At 44.4% G+C, this 14,746-nt stretch overlaps 1 protein-coding gene across 7 annotated transcripts in view; it reads left to right on the top strand.

The window, feature by feature from the left end:
* MICU3 (mitochondrial calcium uptake 3) overlaps nucleotides 1-14,746 on the top strand; it is a 547,440-nt gene that overhangs the window by 516,337 nt on the left and 16,357 nt on the right. For 3 of the 7 annotated variants that reach the window (XM_085642031.1, XM_085642030.1, XM_085642027.1), the window contains one exon: nucleotides 13,077-13,142. The exons of the other annotated variants lie outside the window; for them this stretch is intronic. In XM_085642031.1, the coding sequence (XP_085498157.1) occupies nucleotides 13,077-13,142 (66 nt within the window). The remainder of the gene's footprint in view (nucleotides 1-13,076; nucleotides 13,143-14,746) is intronic. 7 annotated transcript variants of the gene reach the window in all.

Here is a 14,746-nt window from a genome sequence, read left to right as displayed (position 1 = left end):
TCATAAATCATGTTTGAGAGAAAACTATTTTCTCATGCTTTTCCCACAGAGGTTTGGAAGGTGATCTATAAGCTAAACTGAGAGCATATTTTCTGTAAATTCACATTATCTTTCTCAGTCATGTGAGAATGAAGTCTGACATTCTCAGTAAAACATGTACATCCAACAAGGGCAGAGACTAGAGCGCTAATAGTCCTACTTACGACAAACGTATTGCACACCTGAAGCCATCTTGATTGGAATAAAGTGGTAACTCTTAAAACATTCAATTTAAAAAGGAACAAAATGAGGGGGTTCATTTTGCCATAGGAAGTATGATTAGTGCTGCAGAAAGAAAAGTTATGGCACATTTTGAGTGACTTCTCAAATCCTCTTCTATTTCATAAAAAAATTCTGACATGCAGACTGAACTATGCACTTTCAATACCAGCAGCAGACTTCCCTGGTGAGCAGTAGCTTTACTACAGTGATCTAATAAGCAACTAGAGTACTAATATTCTGAATTTTTGGCAAATGTGTAACATATCTGAATGCCTTCTTGATGGAATCAAAGTAAAAAACTGAAAGTATTTCCTACTGAGGAGACTGTAGTAAATGAGGAAATTAGGAAACTTCATAACAAATAAGTCTCCCAAAATGGCCACCAGAGACAAAAGAGCCCAAATGTAGCCCAGATATCACCCAGATGTAGCCCAAGTATAGCCCAATGACAGAATGTCCCAGAGTGTTCTAACGAACAACTAGAGCGCTAACAGTCTTACTTATGACAAAAGTATGGCACACCTGAAGGCATCTTGATTGGAATAAAGTGGTAACACTTAAAACATTTAATTTACAAAGGAACAAAATGAGGGGGTTCATTTTGCCATAGAAATTATGATTAGTGCTGCAGAAAGAAACATTAGGGCACATTTTGACTTCTCAAATCCTCTTCTATTTCAAAAAAATTCTGACATGCAGACTGAAACATGCACTTTGAATACCAGCAGCAGACTTCCATGGTGAGCAGTAGGTTTACTACAGTGATCTAATGAGCAACTAGAGTGCTAACATTCAGAATTTATGGCAAATGTGTGACACATCTGAATGTCTTCTTGATGGAACCATAGTAAAAAACTGAAAGTATTTCCTACTGAGGAGACTGCAGTAAATGAGGAAATTAGGAAACTTCATAACAAATAAATCTCCCAAGATGGCCACCAGAGACAAAAGAGCCCAAATGTAGCCCAAATATCACCCAGATGTAGCCCAAGTATAGCCCAATGACAGAAGTGTGCAAAACACTTATTTGTTGTGTATTTGCAGTTTTATATAGTGCAGACTTGTCAGGTATTGGAATGCTTTACATGAGCATTGGTTACATCACACAAGATCAAAATAATTTTGGTTGTAGACATGGGAAGATTAAGTGATTTGAGCAGAATCACAGAATGTTGAGCTGAAGCAGAAACTCCAACCTGGTTCCCCAGTTGCAAAGTCTGCAGCTCTGGAAGTAACACCACATCCTCTCCCCTAGGTGCAACATTTAATCAAGTGGTCAACTGGATAAAAAAACAAAGATTACAAATAATTTAAAAGTTCTTTGTTGCTATTTGAAAACTCAGAAAATATGTCCTCATTTTAGTTTTTTAGAGCACTAACCATAATTTTGATGCAAATAAGTCCCTCTCATATATGTAATTTCTAAAGGAAATGCTCTAGGTATTACAGTTTTGATTACATCAAGATGACATCAGGCGTTCCACACTTTTGTAATAAATATAGAATGTTAGCAATCTAGTTGTTCATTGGGATACTGTTGAGAGGAAGAGGCCAGGGGCACGGACTCTGAAAATTGAAGGCAGGTAGGAGAGTGCAGAGGCAACAATTTGACCACACTGGGCATTCAGGAAGTGCAGTGGCAGCACAACAGACTATGGAGGGCAGTGGAAAGGGGGGCAGGAGCAACAAACCAACAATACAGGACTGGCAAGAGAGGCTGTGGCAATATAATAGACCATTGTGGGCAGAAGGAAGAGGCAGTGGTAGTACAACCATACATGCCAACAGACCCATTTCAGCCAGGAAACGTCCAATATTTATACGCTCAAATGGGCTTTATTTGATCTGTCTCCTGTCTACAATCTCCTCTTTTTCAATGTAACTCAAAGGGGAAAATCAATACCCCAGGTTTTTTTTCAAAATCTCCCTCTTACCAAGTTCAAAATGTTCGCAAGTATGGTACATTGCATCATGGTAGGCAGGAGGAATTGGGGTAGGGACATGGACTCGGATAACAGAGGACAGGAGGGACATGGAGAGGTGCACCAAACTGACCCTACAGGGCAGGCATCAGGGTTTGCAGCAGCACAATACACCACACAGGGCATGCGGGACGGCAGTGCAGCACAACAATCCATAGAAACCAATAGGGAGGGGACAGGACCATGCACATGGACAACAGAGAACAGAGGGGAAAGAGGCAATGGTAGCTAGCTGACCATAATGGACAGATAGGAGAGAAAGCTGCAGCATAACAGACCATAAAGGGCAGGAGGGACGGATCAGGGGCATTACAATGGAACAGACAAGCCAGGAGGGAGGGAATAGGGGTCTGCACATGGAAACAGAGGGCTGGGGGCAAGGGGGCAGGGCAGGAGCAGCAAGATGACCATGGGGGTCAGACAGGATGGACACTAGAAACAAGACACACCATGGAGAGCAACAGTGAGACTATGATGGCATATACACACAGACCATGGAGGGGAGGGGGTCAGGGGCAGCTAGCTGACCACACAGGGAAGGTGGGAGGGGCCATGGCAGCACAGAAGACCATGCATGGCAAGCGGGAGGGTTAGTGGCAGCACAATGGCTATGATGGGCAAGAAGGAGGGTGCAGGGGCATGCACAAAGGACCATGGAGGATAGAAGGGAGGGTCAGGACCTGGGCACAGACAAGAGAATTTAGGGGAAGAGGCCTCACAACAGACCGCGCGGGGCAGGTAGGAGGAGCAGTTGCAGCACAACAGACCAGGGAGGGCAGAAGGGTGTGGCAGTAAAATGGACCAAGGAGGAAGGGGATAGGGGCATGGCATGTGGACAGGCAGGGTGGAGGTGGCAGGGACAGGTTACAGTCATCTGACAATGCTAGGCAGGTGGGAGGGGAGTGGCAGCTCAACAGAACACTCGGAGTAGATAGGAGTGGCAGGTCCATGGAACATGGTGGGCAAAAAGGATGGAGCAGGGACATGCACAAAGACATCGGAGCGCAGGGGGAAGCAGAATAGGGGCAGCAAGCTAAGCACAGAGGCTAAGCAGGAGGTCAATGATGGGCCATAGAATTGGGCAATGGAGGGCAGGAGGAGTGGACTGGTACATCATGCTAAATGGAGGGTAGTGGCAGCACATCAGACCATGCATGGCAGAAGGGAGTAGGCTAGTCCATGGATTCAGACAACAGAGGATAGGGAGGAGGTGGATGGGGCAGCAAGCTAACTGTTCAGAGAAGGTGGGTATTAGGAACTTTATTGCTTTTAAAATGTGTGTCTGTGCGAACTACTTAAAATATGAACAAGTATGCAGCATAATTTCACTTTTATTCAGGAAGAAGAGGACGTTTGTGACTGTGACTCCGGGCTCACTTGGCAGGAACACCCCCTGACCCTCCACCCCCTATCGCAAAATGTAATGCCCGTGAAAAGGGTAGGTGAACACAGTGTTATTTAGAACATAGTCCTAAGAGCACGATTGAAAATGAAAACTAGATATAGTATATGGTATAAACTATGCACCAAAAAGTGTGATATAAGATGAACCGGGGCGTGAAATATAATATGCAATACATTGTACGCATTGACAGATTCATTGGAGAGCGCGAGATAGCACAGGCACTAGCGCGTGCTATGCGATATGCGCCTTGGAGTGTAATATGCACAGGGCAGTGTTGTGTAACCTAAGTAGTTGTAATATAAAATATGTGCTGGGGAGTGTAACGTTACATATGCACTGTGACAAAAATATGGATCCCAGATTGTAATATGTATGGCATAGCACTGTGCGTTATAACATAGGCATCGAGGAAGGCACGTTAGATGAGGCAATATAACCCGTGCGAAGGCAAGGGTGGCATGACATATTCACGGGGTGGTGTTACAGTGCTCATGGCCTAGAGAGTGTCATAGCATATGCACTAGCTGGTGGAATACAACACAGAGGTGTGTGGCACTCGGTGGGCACTGGTGGGTGTAACACAGCATTGGGCTCAGCCAGGAGCACGCTGTGACTCTCAAGTGAGGTTTGTCTCCTTTCCAGAGAGTAAAATAAAAAGTATTACACATCCGGCGGTGAATGTGTGTTTTATTAACCGTGAGGGGGGTTTCATGCATAGTTTGGTCGAATTTTTGTCGAATGCCCTTTGAATGACTTGGTGTGCGTGTGTATTAAATGTGCCCGTCAATAGCTACCCATGTTTGTATAAATAAACGACAAGGGTGTCTACTTGGAGAGTACCCACCAGCGGGGGCACCGGGATTAGGCACGGTAGGGCATCAGACACTTCAGAACTTCACTAGCGGTGTAAATACATTCCACATGGATTCATTGTATGCACCGTCGCCTTTTAATGAATATCACGCAAATTGTCATGGGGATAGGTACATACGGTTTGTCCAGCATGTCCTAGGTGTTTCTATAAATATATATTTTTTTTAAATAATAAAAAGCAAAGGCCGGCCCTGGGGGATGGGGTCCCCGGGCCATAATTGGCCTGAGGAGGGGGGCAACGCAGCCCCCCTCCTAAAGAATAAAAAAGGCCATGACCCGGGCGTTGGGGTCCCCGGGGCCGATTAAGGCCTTGGGAGGGCCAAATTAATTTTTTTCAGCAAAAACAATTAGGGTGCAGACCCTGGGGGATGGGGTCCCCAGGGCCAATAAATTAGAAAAAGGGGGGGCCACACAGCCCTCCTATTTAAAAAAATTAAATAATAAAAGACCGACATCGTGCAGGAGGCCACGCCCCCTCCTTGCAGCACTCTGCAAACGCTCACCCTGGCCAGTTGTAAGTTGGGGAATTAATTCCCCTTCAATGCTGAGGGTCCCTGAGGGCCAACTAGCCCAACAGGTATCTCCAGTATGCGCCAGGGAGCTGCGTTGCAGACAGGTGTTCTGAGGCCACGCCGCTTTTTACACCTCTATGCAACGCAGCTCTGTGGCGCTTACTGGAGGTACCTAGTGGGCTAGTTTGACCCTAGGGACCCTTAGGATTGAAGGGGACTTAATCTCTCAACTTAGAACAGCCACAGGGCGCTTTTACACAGTGGTGAAGGGAGGGGACGGGGCCTGAGGTGACGTGTGCAAACACGCCCTGTGGCGCGTTTTAAGTTGGGGAAATAATTCCCCTTCAATGCTGAGGGTCCCTGAGGGCCAACTAGCCCAACAGGTATCTCCAGTATGCGCCAGGGAGCTGCGTTGCAGACAGGTGTTCGGAGGCCACGCCCCTTTTTACACCTCTATGCAACGCAGCTCTGTGGCGCTTACTGGACGTACCTAGTGGGCTAGTTGGACCCTAGGGACCCTCAGGATTCAAATGAACTTAATCTCCCAACTAAAAACAGCCATAGGGCGTGTTTACACAGTAGGGAGGGGACGGGGCCTGAGGTGACGTGTGCAAACACGCCCTGTGGCGCGTTTTAAGAGGTAGTTTTAATCCCCTGCCCTATTATATACTAGGGGCTTACAGAGGAGGTCCTGCTTATCACAGGGGGACCCCAATGCATAGTGTTCCCTAGTGTATGTAGGTGTTTTCACTGTATTCTGAGTGTCTTTTAACATAGCACTGGCTCTAGGACTGGTTAGTCAGACTCCGTTACCACCAGTATCCATCTGAAAAAGTTGAGGGTACAGGATGATTTTGCAACAAGGCTTCTTTCTGCTCTTCTGTTTGTTCTTTCTGCACGTTATCCTTCTTCTGCACTTTTCTTCGTCTTTGAGGACTTCTGTTGCTTCTTTCTGCATTTCTTTTTTTTCTTCCTGTGCGTTTTTTTCTTCTTTCTTCACATGTCCTATCTCTGTAGGCATAGTTAGAAGTTAGCATTTAAAAAAACCTTTGAAATTCACTGAAAAACCATAGGTTTCAGGCACGTTATAGTTAGGAATTAGCATTTAAAAAACCATGGAAATTCACTGAAAAAACCATAGATTTCAGGAGCGTTATAGTTAGCTGGACTTTTCACTCGTACAAAACCATTGAAATTCCCCCGTTATAGTTAGTTCAGCTAACTATAACTTGCGCGCCCGCAATGCACTGCTGATGACGTCACATATTACATCACTCATGACATGGTCAGTAACATCACTCATGACATCACAGAAGGAATCAGCAGCAGTGGTATGTGGATTGTTCAACTGCAGGAACATGGCAGGCAGGATGAACAATGACCTTGTAAAGGTTTGAGGGTGAATGCCCTCTGGAGGGTGTGATAACATTTGGCAGATCAATGGGGTGCAGAAGAAGGTAAGAAGTGACCTGTTCAGAACAGTAGACAAGATACAAATTGGTTGACTCAATCATGCCTCCTAGGCAGTGTACAACACTATACTCAGCCCGCGGACCATGGAGCTGTGCCAGAAACCGCTGGCTCCTGATGAATTACCCCACATACTCTGGATAACCACTCCTTTCTGCTGGGCCTGGTTCTTTTTGCAGGATTATCCCCAAATTATTTGCCGCCTTCCTCCTATGTTTATGACCCTCTTTTTGTTGGCTTTAGGTCTCCGGGCCCTTTGCGACTGCTAATCAGTACTAAAGTGCATGAGCTCTCTCCTTTACACATGGCATAATTGACTTACACCTGTTTGGCCTATTTAATTTACCTGTAAGTCCCTTGTACAGAGGTATCCCATATACCCAGGGCCTGTAAATTAAATGCTACTAGTGGGCCTGCAGAGCGGATTTCACCACCCACAGTAGTAGCCTTTCAAACCTGTCTCAGGCCTGCCACTGCAGGACCTGTATGCACAGTTTACTGCCACATTGACTTGGCATTTAAAATTGCTTTCCAAGCCTTAAACTCCTCTTTTATTACACAATGGTCACCCGTGATGTAGGCCAAAGGTAGCCCTATGGATCCAGACCTTGCTTGGCAGTTTGGTTGGGCTGTTCCCATGAGGCTCAGGGTCAAGACTGATTTGCATATAGCTGGGTCTGAACTGGGGTGGCGAAGTGAGCTAAAGAATGATGATGGATTCAACCCAGATCTGACTGGGAGTGAGTGTCTGAAAAGTTTCAGCGCTCCGTTCATCATCTTCTTGTGTTTGCTAAGGTAACCCTATGGGCTGGGTGCTGTGTAGGTAAGGTAGGATATGTGCCTTTATTGTGTGGCATGTTCTGGTTGTGACAAACGGCATATTTGGTTTCTCACTCCTGTGAGGCCTTCTTGTCTCATAGGCTAGCATTGAGAATTCCCGTATATGTGTTTAAGTGGTAATTCCTGCTATGAAAGGAGTAGCGTTGCCATGTTTGCTGTGTTTGAAATAGTGGTGGTAAATCCTGATGACTGGTATGGATGGAGTTTACTTTACTATTTTAGAAACACCACTTTTCGAAAGTGGGCATTTCTCTGTGCTTATAACTGTTTTGCATTTTGCAAAACAAAGGTCAGGATGAGGCCACTAAAGTCCACGTGTGGCCTAGGCCACTAAAGTATTTAAGACAGCGTTAGTCAGGTTTAAACAAAGTATAGTAGTCCAGGCAGGACTGGCTGTGCAATATATGCAGGGACACAAAGTTTTAGTATGAACTCACATTTATTAACAGCATAAATGGAGTGTCATAGTATAAATCTAGTAATAGTTCAGGTGCTCACACAACAAGTGAAAAGTGCATGAAGTGAGGGGTGTTCGTGACATTAAAAATTACATTGCATTGATAACAACAATATGCAAAACACCAAGTTAATTAGTGGCAGTAATAGAGTTTTGGTTGTAAGGGTCGACGGCGTTTCGATCTCATGAATGTAAGATCATCATCAGGACGAAACAGGTGTGAGCAGGTAGAATCAGAGTGGGCTGATTAGCCAGAGAAGGCAGGCTTTTCACTTGTTGTGTGAGCACCTGAACTATTACTAGATTTATACTATGACACTCCGTTTATGCTGTTAATAAATGTGAGTTCATACTAAAACTTTGTGTCCCAGCATATATTGCACAGCCAGTCCTGCCTGGACTACTATACTTTGTTTAAACCTGACTAACGCTGTCTTAAATACTTTAGTGGCCTAGGCCACATGAGGACTTTAGTGGCCTCATCCTGACCTTTGCTTTGCAAAATACTTAACCACCCCGGGTCAAAATACTGGTGTTCCCTTGTGTTTTTTGAAATATAGAACTGTTTTTCAGCCTGACTCCAATCCGCATCTAGGACAGTGACAGTTACACTTGGTGCATACTTTCCAGACAGTCACAACAAGGGAAGGGCGGGGTGTGACATTAGAGGCATCTGCATCCATCTGTACACTGATAGTCTTCCTAGGCTGGGAGCAAGGGAGGCAGGGTGCATTTACATTTGTATAGGCTGTGTCCTTCCCTCACACAAAGGGCTGATTTACCCTCTCCTGATATCTGGAGCCAGGGCCTGGATTGAAAGGGGGTGTTTTGCACTTTTACGGTTTCTTTTGAAGTCACCTCTACATCAAAGACATTTGGACTATAAGTACAGGGGCTCGGACCCCATAATTTTAGACACCGTGTGGGACTTGTAACCAGATGCTGCTGGCTCTACATTCTGCACATTGCCAGGAGGAACTGGACTGCACTAACTGCTTTGCTGTGTTGGCCTGCTGCTTGCAGTGTGCTGAGCTGAAGGGTGGACTGCCACCCTTCAGCCTGTTTCTGTGTGCTGGCCTGCTGCCTCTCTGCTTTAGCACCCCCCCCCCCCGCCTCCAGTTGTTCTCCAGGGTCTGGGTAGCACACTCCCCGTTTTTGCCATAATACGATTTACAGCATGTAATTTTGGAAGCAGCGTGTGTTTTTTACTTTTCCTGTATCAGTGCATGTTGAGCACTACTGGGTTTGCCTTACCAGCACTCAGTTGTGTCAAAGTGGTCTGTTGAGGGATCTGGCGCTGCTGGGAATTGAGTGTGGCACCTGAAAGGACTCAAATTCCCTTTTTCATCGGTGATATCAATGCTCCGGTGACACAAACTCCCCAGTGCCCCTTTGTCAAAGCAGGGATCCAGTCTGGTGATCCCCGCATTTGCGCAGCAGCGCGTGGTCGTGCTGATTCACAGCCCTATGCTGCCTTGGATGGTGACAGATTGCTGCTCAGGACTGGAGCCATATCGCTGTGCAGCCCTGGAGAATCACGTGGTCTGGCAGCTAGGGGTGGGGCAAGCCTACGACGTTGGTAGTGAAAAACAAGGGCTCGCCAGTTTCTTTGGAAACTCCAGGCCCCTTCTTGAAGCCGTGTAAGAAGAAAAGCTGCACCTGCCTTCATTTGTGGAGAGCCTACTCAGCGCTGCACCACCCAAGTTCCACCGTTGTGTGCCAGGGGCCTAAAGGTATTGGAAGGTTTCATCTGCGCTGCACACTAGCAGGCTGCTCTTTGGTAATTTTGCACGTGGGGGACCCAGCAAGGCCTCCCCTCTAAAGCCTGCAGATTGTGCATACCCGCTCCTTTTACCGGGAAACAAGTACCTCGGGGGCAACTGCTCTCCTGTCAGGTACCATGAAGAGTTTTCTCGCCTTTAGAAGACGGTGATCGGGAGATTACCATAGTATGTTTAGGAGGCGTGCAAGTGTCCCAGTGCCCTGCTGTTTCATAAAAGGCACTCGGTTCAGCTAAAGTCCTACAAAATTACCATAACCCTCCTGAAAGGAATACAGCCATTCCTGGGGCTAAGTGTCTTGACTGTTAACTGATGTGCTTTTGCTGTTGCATCTCATGCCCTAATGTACAGTGTATGTCTTTTTTCAATACTTGCATGATCAGGATAACAAATGCTGTTTCAGTATAGTATGCACAATAACGTTTTCACAATGTCTGAAACGTATGTCTTTCTCTTATTGCACCTTTTGTTATGTTTGGCAATTGCCTAGTTGGCAAAGTAATTATTGATTCATGTTGTATTGGACTATTCTATATGTATCATATAATATATATTTTTATAAATCTGTGTTGTCTCTTTTGTGATGCGTTTATTGCGTTACTGCTGTGAGTGTGTTGTGCAAACACTTTACACATTGCCTCTGGGGATAAACCTGCCTGCTCTGTGTCAAGCTACCGGAGGGTGAGCACAGGTCATCTTTGGTGTGTAACTTACTTGCCCTACCAAGAGTGGTGGGTTCAGGATGTCTTAGGGGCCTACCCTGGCCCATCAGAGACCCCATTTCTAACACTTCCATATTCCATTTCCAGAAGGCATTAAAAATCAGCTCATGTTCTGGCTTGAATAGGTAACTGTGGACAACCCAACTTTCCCTTGTAAGTCACTGTATTCTTTCATGCTGAAGAATAGAAGAATGACAATGCTAGAAACTTGCTGCCCACCAGAGGCTCCAGCAGCTAAAGGCAGGCGGGTGCACGATCATGGGTGCCAATATGGAACTGGTTCTCTGAAAGCTAGAAACAAGATCTGTAGAGATTTTTATCTACCGGTCACTTAAAATCTTTACCGGAAAAGTGTATGCGACCTTATTAATTTCACAATGTACTTACTTTGTTTTTATAGTTCACGGTCATATTCCTGCTTCTTGTTAAGTTTGAGGTGTAAGTTTTTTGCTGGAGTTGTTTGTGTTCTCTCTTGCAATGAGCTGTATAGCTTAATTTATAGTAAAAACATGGGGCCACGTTATGCAAATTTGTAGTGGTGCAAATGTATTCTGCATCATTTTCAATGCTTGCTTAATAGGGAATTGGCTAACCGGCAATTTGTATTATATAAGAATGTTTTGTGCCTGGATAGACACAATGAGAAACAGATGAGCACACCATTGTAACAAATTACTCACCATTGTACTTTAATGGACTGGTGGGGAAAATGCTCTTATTACGATCCTAGACTAAGATATGTTTGCCATTTAACACGTACAAACTGAGGCATTTGGGGGTTGGTAAAGACAAAGCCCTCTCACTTCTTGAATTTCTTCATCCCATACTGTTGTCTTCTTTTAGAATTGAAGCAGCTTCAATCTCATGTTACCCCTCATCCCTAGATAATACCAGTGCACCCTTACCATATCATCAGGCAAAAATGTGCTTCTCATAGACTGCTCTGTATAGCAAGGTTCTGCATTAAGAAATACAGCCCGGCTCAAGTCTAGACTGATACAAATGATCTGACAAATCTCTAGTGATGATGATACCTTTGTGTGCCCTGAATCCATGGATATCTTGACATGATACTGTGTGTCTATATACCCTAGTAGTATTGTCAACCATACAGGCAGTAATACAAAGCAAACATACCACAGAAGCTTCTCCGCTGGAATCCTCTATCTCAGCCATGTTGATATTGCTGCACCATCCAGGAAAAAGAACAATTGATGGACAGAATGCAGAACAATGTCATACATTCACCCCAGTACAGAGATCTGGGCCTCAATCCATCGTTTTTTTGGCCACCATGCCATTCCAGTTTGGACCCAGCTATATGCAAATCAGTCTTGACCCTGCGCCCACTGGGAACAGTCCAGCCCGAACTGCCAGGCCAGGTCCTCCCAGGACTGGAAACGAGCATCCTAGGACCGGTTCCGGTCCAGGGAGTACCTGGCTTGGCAGTTCGGGCTGGACTGTTCCCATGAGGCACAGGGTCAAGGCTGATTTGCATATGGCCAGGTCTAAACTGGGGTGGCATGGTGAGCAAAAGAATGATGGATTCAGGCCCAGATCTCTGTACTGGGGTCAATGTGTGACATTGTTCTGCATTCTGTCCATCAACTGTTGTTTTTGCACTTGTCACCCCAAGTGGGACGGGTATGCCCAGACGTGGCTCCCATGCTCTCCACGCCACTGGAATCAAGCTATCCTGGCTGAAGAGGGGTGAAACCCCGAAACCTGTCCTAGGATGCTTTTTTTCCGGTCCAGGGATGACCTGGCGTGGCAGTTAGGGCTGGACTGTTCCCATGAGGCACATGGTCAAGGCTGATTTGCATATGGCCAGGTCTAAACTGGGGTGCCATGGTGAGCAAAAGAATGATGGATTTGACCCAGATCTCTTGACTGGGGGTGACTGTTTTGATTTGTTCAGCATTCCGTCCATCAATTGTGTGTCAATTACACCATCCAGGAAGTCACACCATAGGACTAAGTTCTTACTGCTGCTAAATCTGTATTTTCAACCCTTTAGGTAGTAACTTACTACACACAATGCTGTGTCATACAAAAGCATCCACTGATCTAGTCACTCATCCACTCTCTCATCTTTGCTCCATCTTACTAGAACATATTAGTGCAGAACGCAGTTTCACAAGGCTCGTATTGTTACTATGGTTTAGCATGCGGGTCTCAAGGAGCCAAACAACCGTTGAACCCTTTAACTAGTGCACCCTTGAAACTGACCTGTAAGAAAAAAAGTTCGTTTCTATAACATGTTTTTTGTAGATGAGTCAGAAGATACGGAAGGCGCATGTGAAATTGGTTGCAAATCAAAAAAATGTATACAATCTGAGACTGTAAAGTACACTTTCCTTACACGAATCTACCTCCAATTATTAAATTAATTTCGCAGAATTGTGGCTTCATGCCTAGCTTACTATATTTTCAAGTCGTTTAATAAAAAAAAAGGTGCAAATTATGTATGTCTCTACCTTTTGTTATTATTTAACCCTCTCCTGTCATTGACCATGTCAAAGCTTAACTTGTCATCCTAAGTGCATCGAAGACCAAGACTGGTCCTCAAGTGATGTGTTCCTTTGTTGAATTTCAGCAACTGTTTGTGTGTGCACCTTGAAACTGTTTACAAACCACAACAGCTTTAAAAAAATACTCCAGCTTTCTGGCTGCGTCACACGTCTCTATTTCCTTGCATGTTTAAAGCTGTTATGCCGCCTGCCTTGACACTTTCTGCTTCTGCACACCACTTTATCTTTTCTTCACTCCACAGGGCTACAAAACTGTGCAGCGATACACAACTTTTAAATCCTGCCTAAAGAAGCAAATTCACAGATAGGTATGTGCTTTTCACCGTCTCGCACTATCGCATGCTCGAGTAACGTTTAAATCTTCTCTTTATTAGTTTACGATATCAAAATAAAACGAATTATGATTGTCTTAAAAATGAAATGTGTATATGTTTGTCTTGAAGGGTCTATTAATTGTTAATGACGTTGCTGCATGTGGATCTATAAGGAGTCAAATGTATTCTTGGACGTGAAATTACAACTGAGCAAGAAATTAAGCTGTGACGTATGTTTTCTCCTCATGTCCATCTTTCTGTAAGGGCTGAAACTTGTTCCATAGTCAAGGTTTTGGTTGTTTCCCTTCCGGAGAACGTATTCCTCAGGCATGTTTTCCTCTACACTGGGATAGGGAACACATCCCATCTGTGTATAGTTCTTTCTTCTAAGGGTGGTAATCTTGTCATTTTCTTGCTGATTACTTTTACGGAGCATGTATCGTATGCCAGAGATGCTTGCACCCAATCAGCTAGTGATCCCTGTACACAGATATAACGTGACGTTGTGCAGAGATCATGGCCAGATAAGATGTGACGAGAAGTTAAAGGCTTATAGTGTTACTTCCAAGCTCCCACTATTTAACACGTAACTGTGATAGGTTAAGCAAAAGCTCTCCAAGGGACACGTTTTTATTAACTCGGCTGAGTAGCGTCTTCACCCTGTTAGAGCTACTGGTAGCAATTCCTGCAATACCGCATATGTCAGTTTGTAGAGTCCCCTCTCCTAACTTTTAATTGCTGGATAATTTCTGTCCAACATCAGCATTGCTTGCAATGAGATGTTTGAGAGCTCCTTGCCGGCCAGACTCCTCTTTTTGGTTTGCCAGGTCTCTAATTGTGAGATACCGAAGGTTTGTGTTGCGTATTTTGCATGAGCACTTATTTTACTAACAGAAGCACTCGACTGAGTTTTGTTTGGCCTTCTTTTGACGATAGTTTTTTATATTTTCTTTCTGTCATACACTACTCTCGTCAGTGTTTTTCCCTTCAAGAAGATTTTGAATATTAATATTTCACTTAAGAATGTCGTTCATTTTTAACGGATTTCAGTGGAACTGGGAGAAAGTGGACAATGCTGTTAATACAATTTCAGGTCTTCATATTTCCCTAGACTTTGTGTTTTTTTTCTTGGAGCTTTCTTATTACCTTACCAACTTCAAGGCCCAGTTTATTTTACTGATTAATTTAACTGGAGGAAGTGACTTGCAGTACAAGTGTCGAAACTTAGGTCCAGACAGCCAAGCAGTTTCAGCACCATTGTTGGGTAGCCTTTGAAAAAGCAAAATTTAAGACCCGATTCCCTTCTGTAATGGACGGGTAATCATTTTCAAGTTGTTTTCTTGAGCTGATTCAAAACACTTTCCATTCCACACATTTAGATACGGCACTATTGTGTCCCTCCAATCAAAACCGATCTTTAAACTTCAGCAGGTTTCAATGCAATTATCTAAAGTCTTTGGAAAAAGCAGGTTTCAATATCAAAATACACACCACCATTAATCAAACCTTTGAATTTCAATGTGATGTATTTTTATTAGGATTTTCAAATTGTGTAGGTACATAAACGTTCAATTAAATAACGTAAAAGAAGCAATAGA

The sequence above is a fragment of the Triturus cristatus genome, chromosome 2_2 (genome assembly GCF_964204655.1).
Source record: "Triturus cristatus chromosome 2_2, aTriCri1.1, whole genome shotgun sequence".
NCBI lineage: Eukaryota > Metazoa > Chordata > Amphibia > Caudata > Salamandridae > Triturus > Triturus cristatus.
This window is presented reverse-complemented; position numbering and strand designations above follow the sequence as displayed.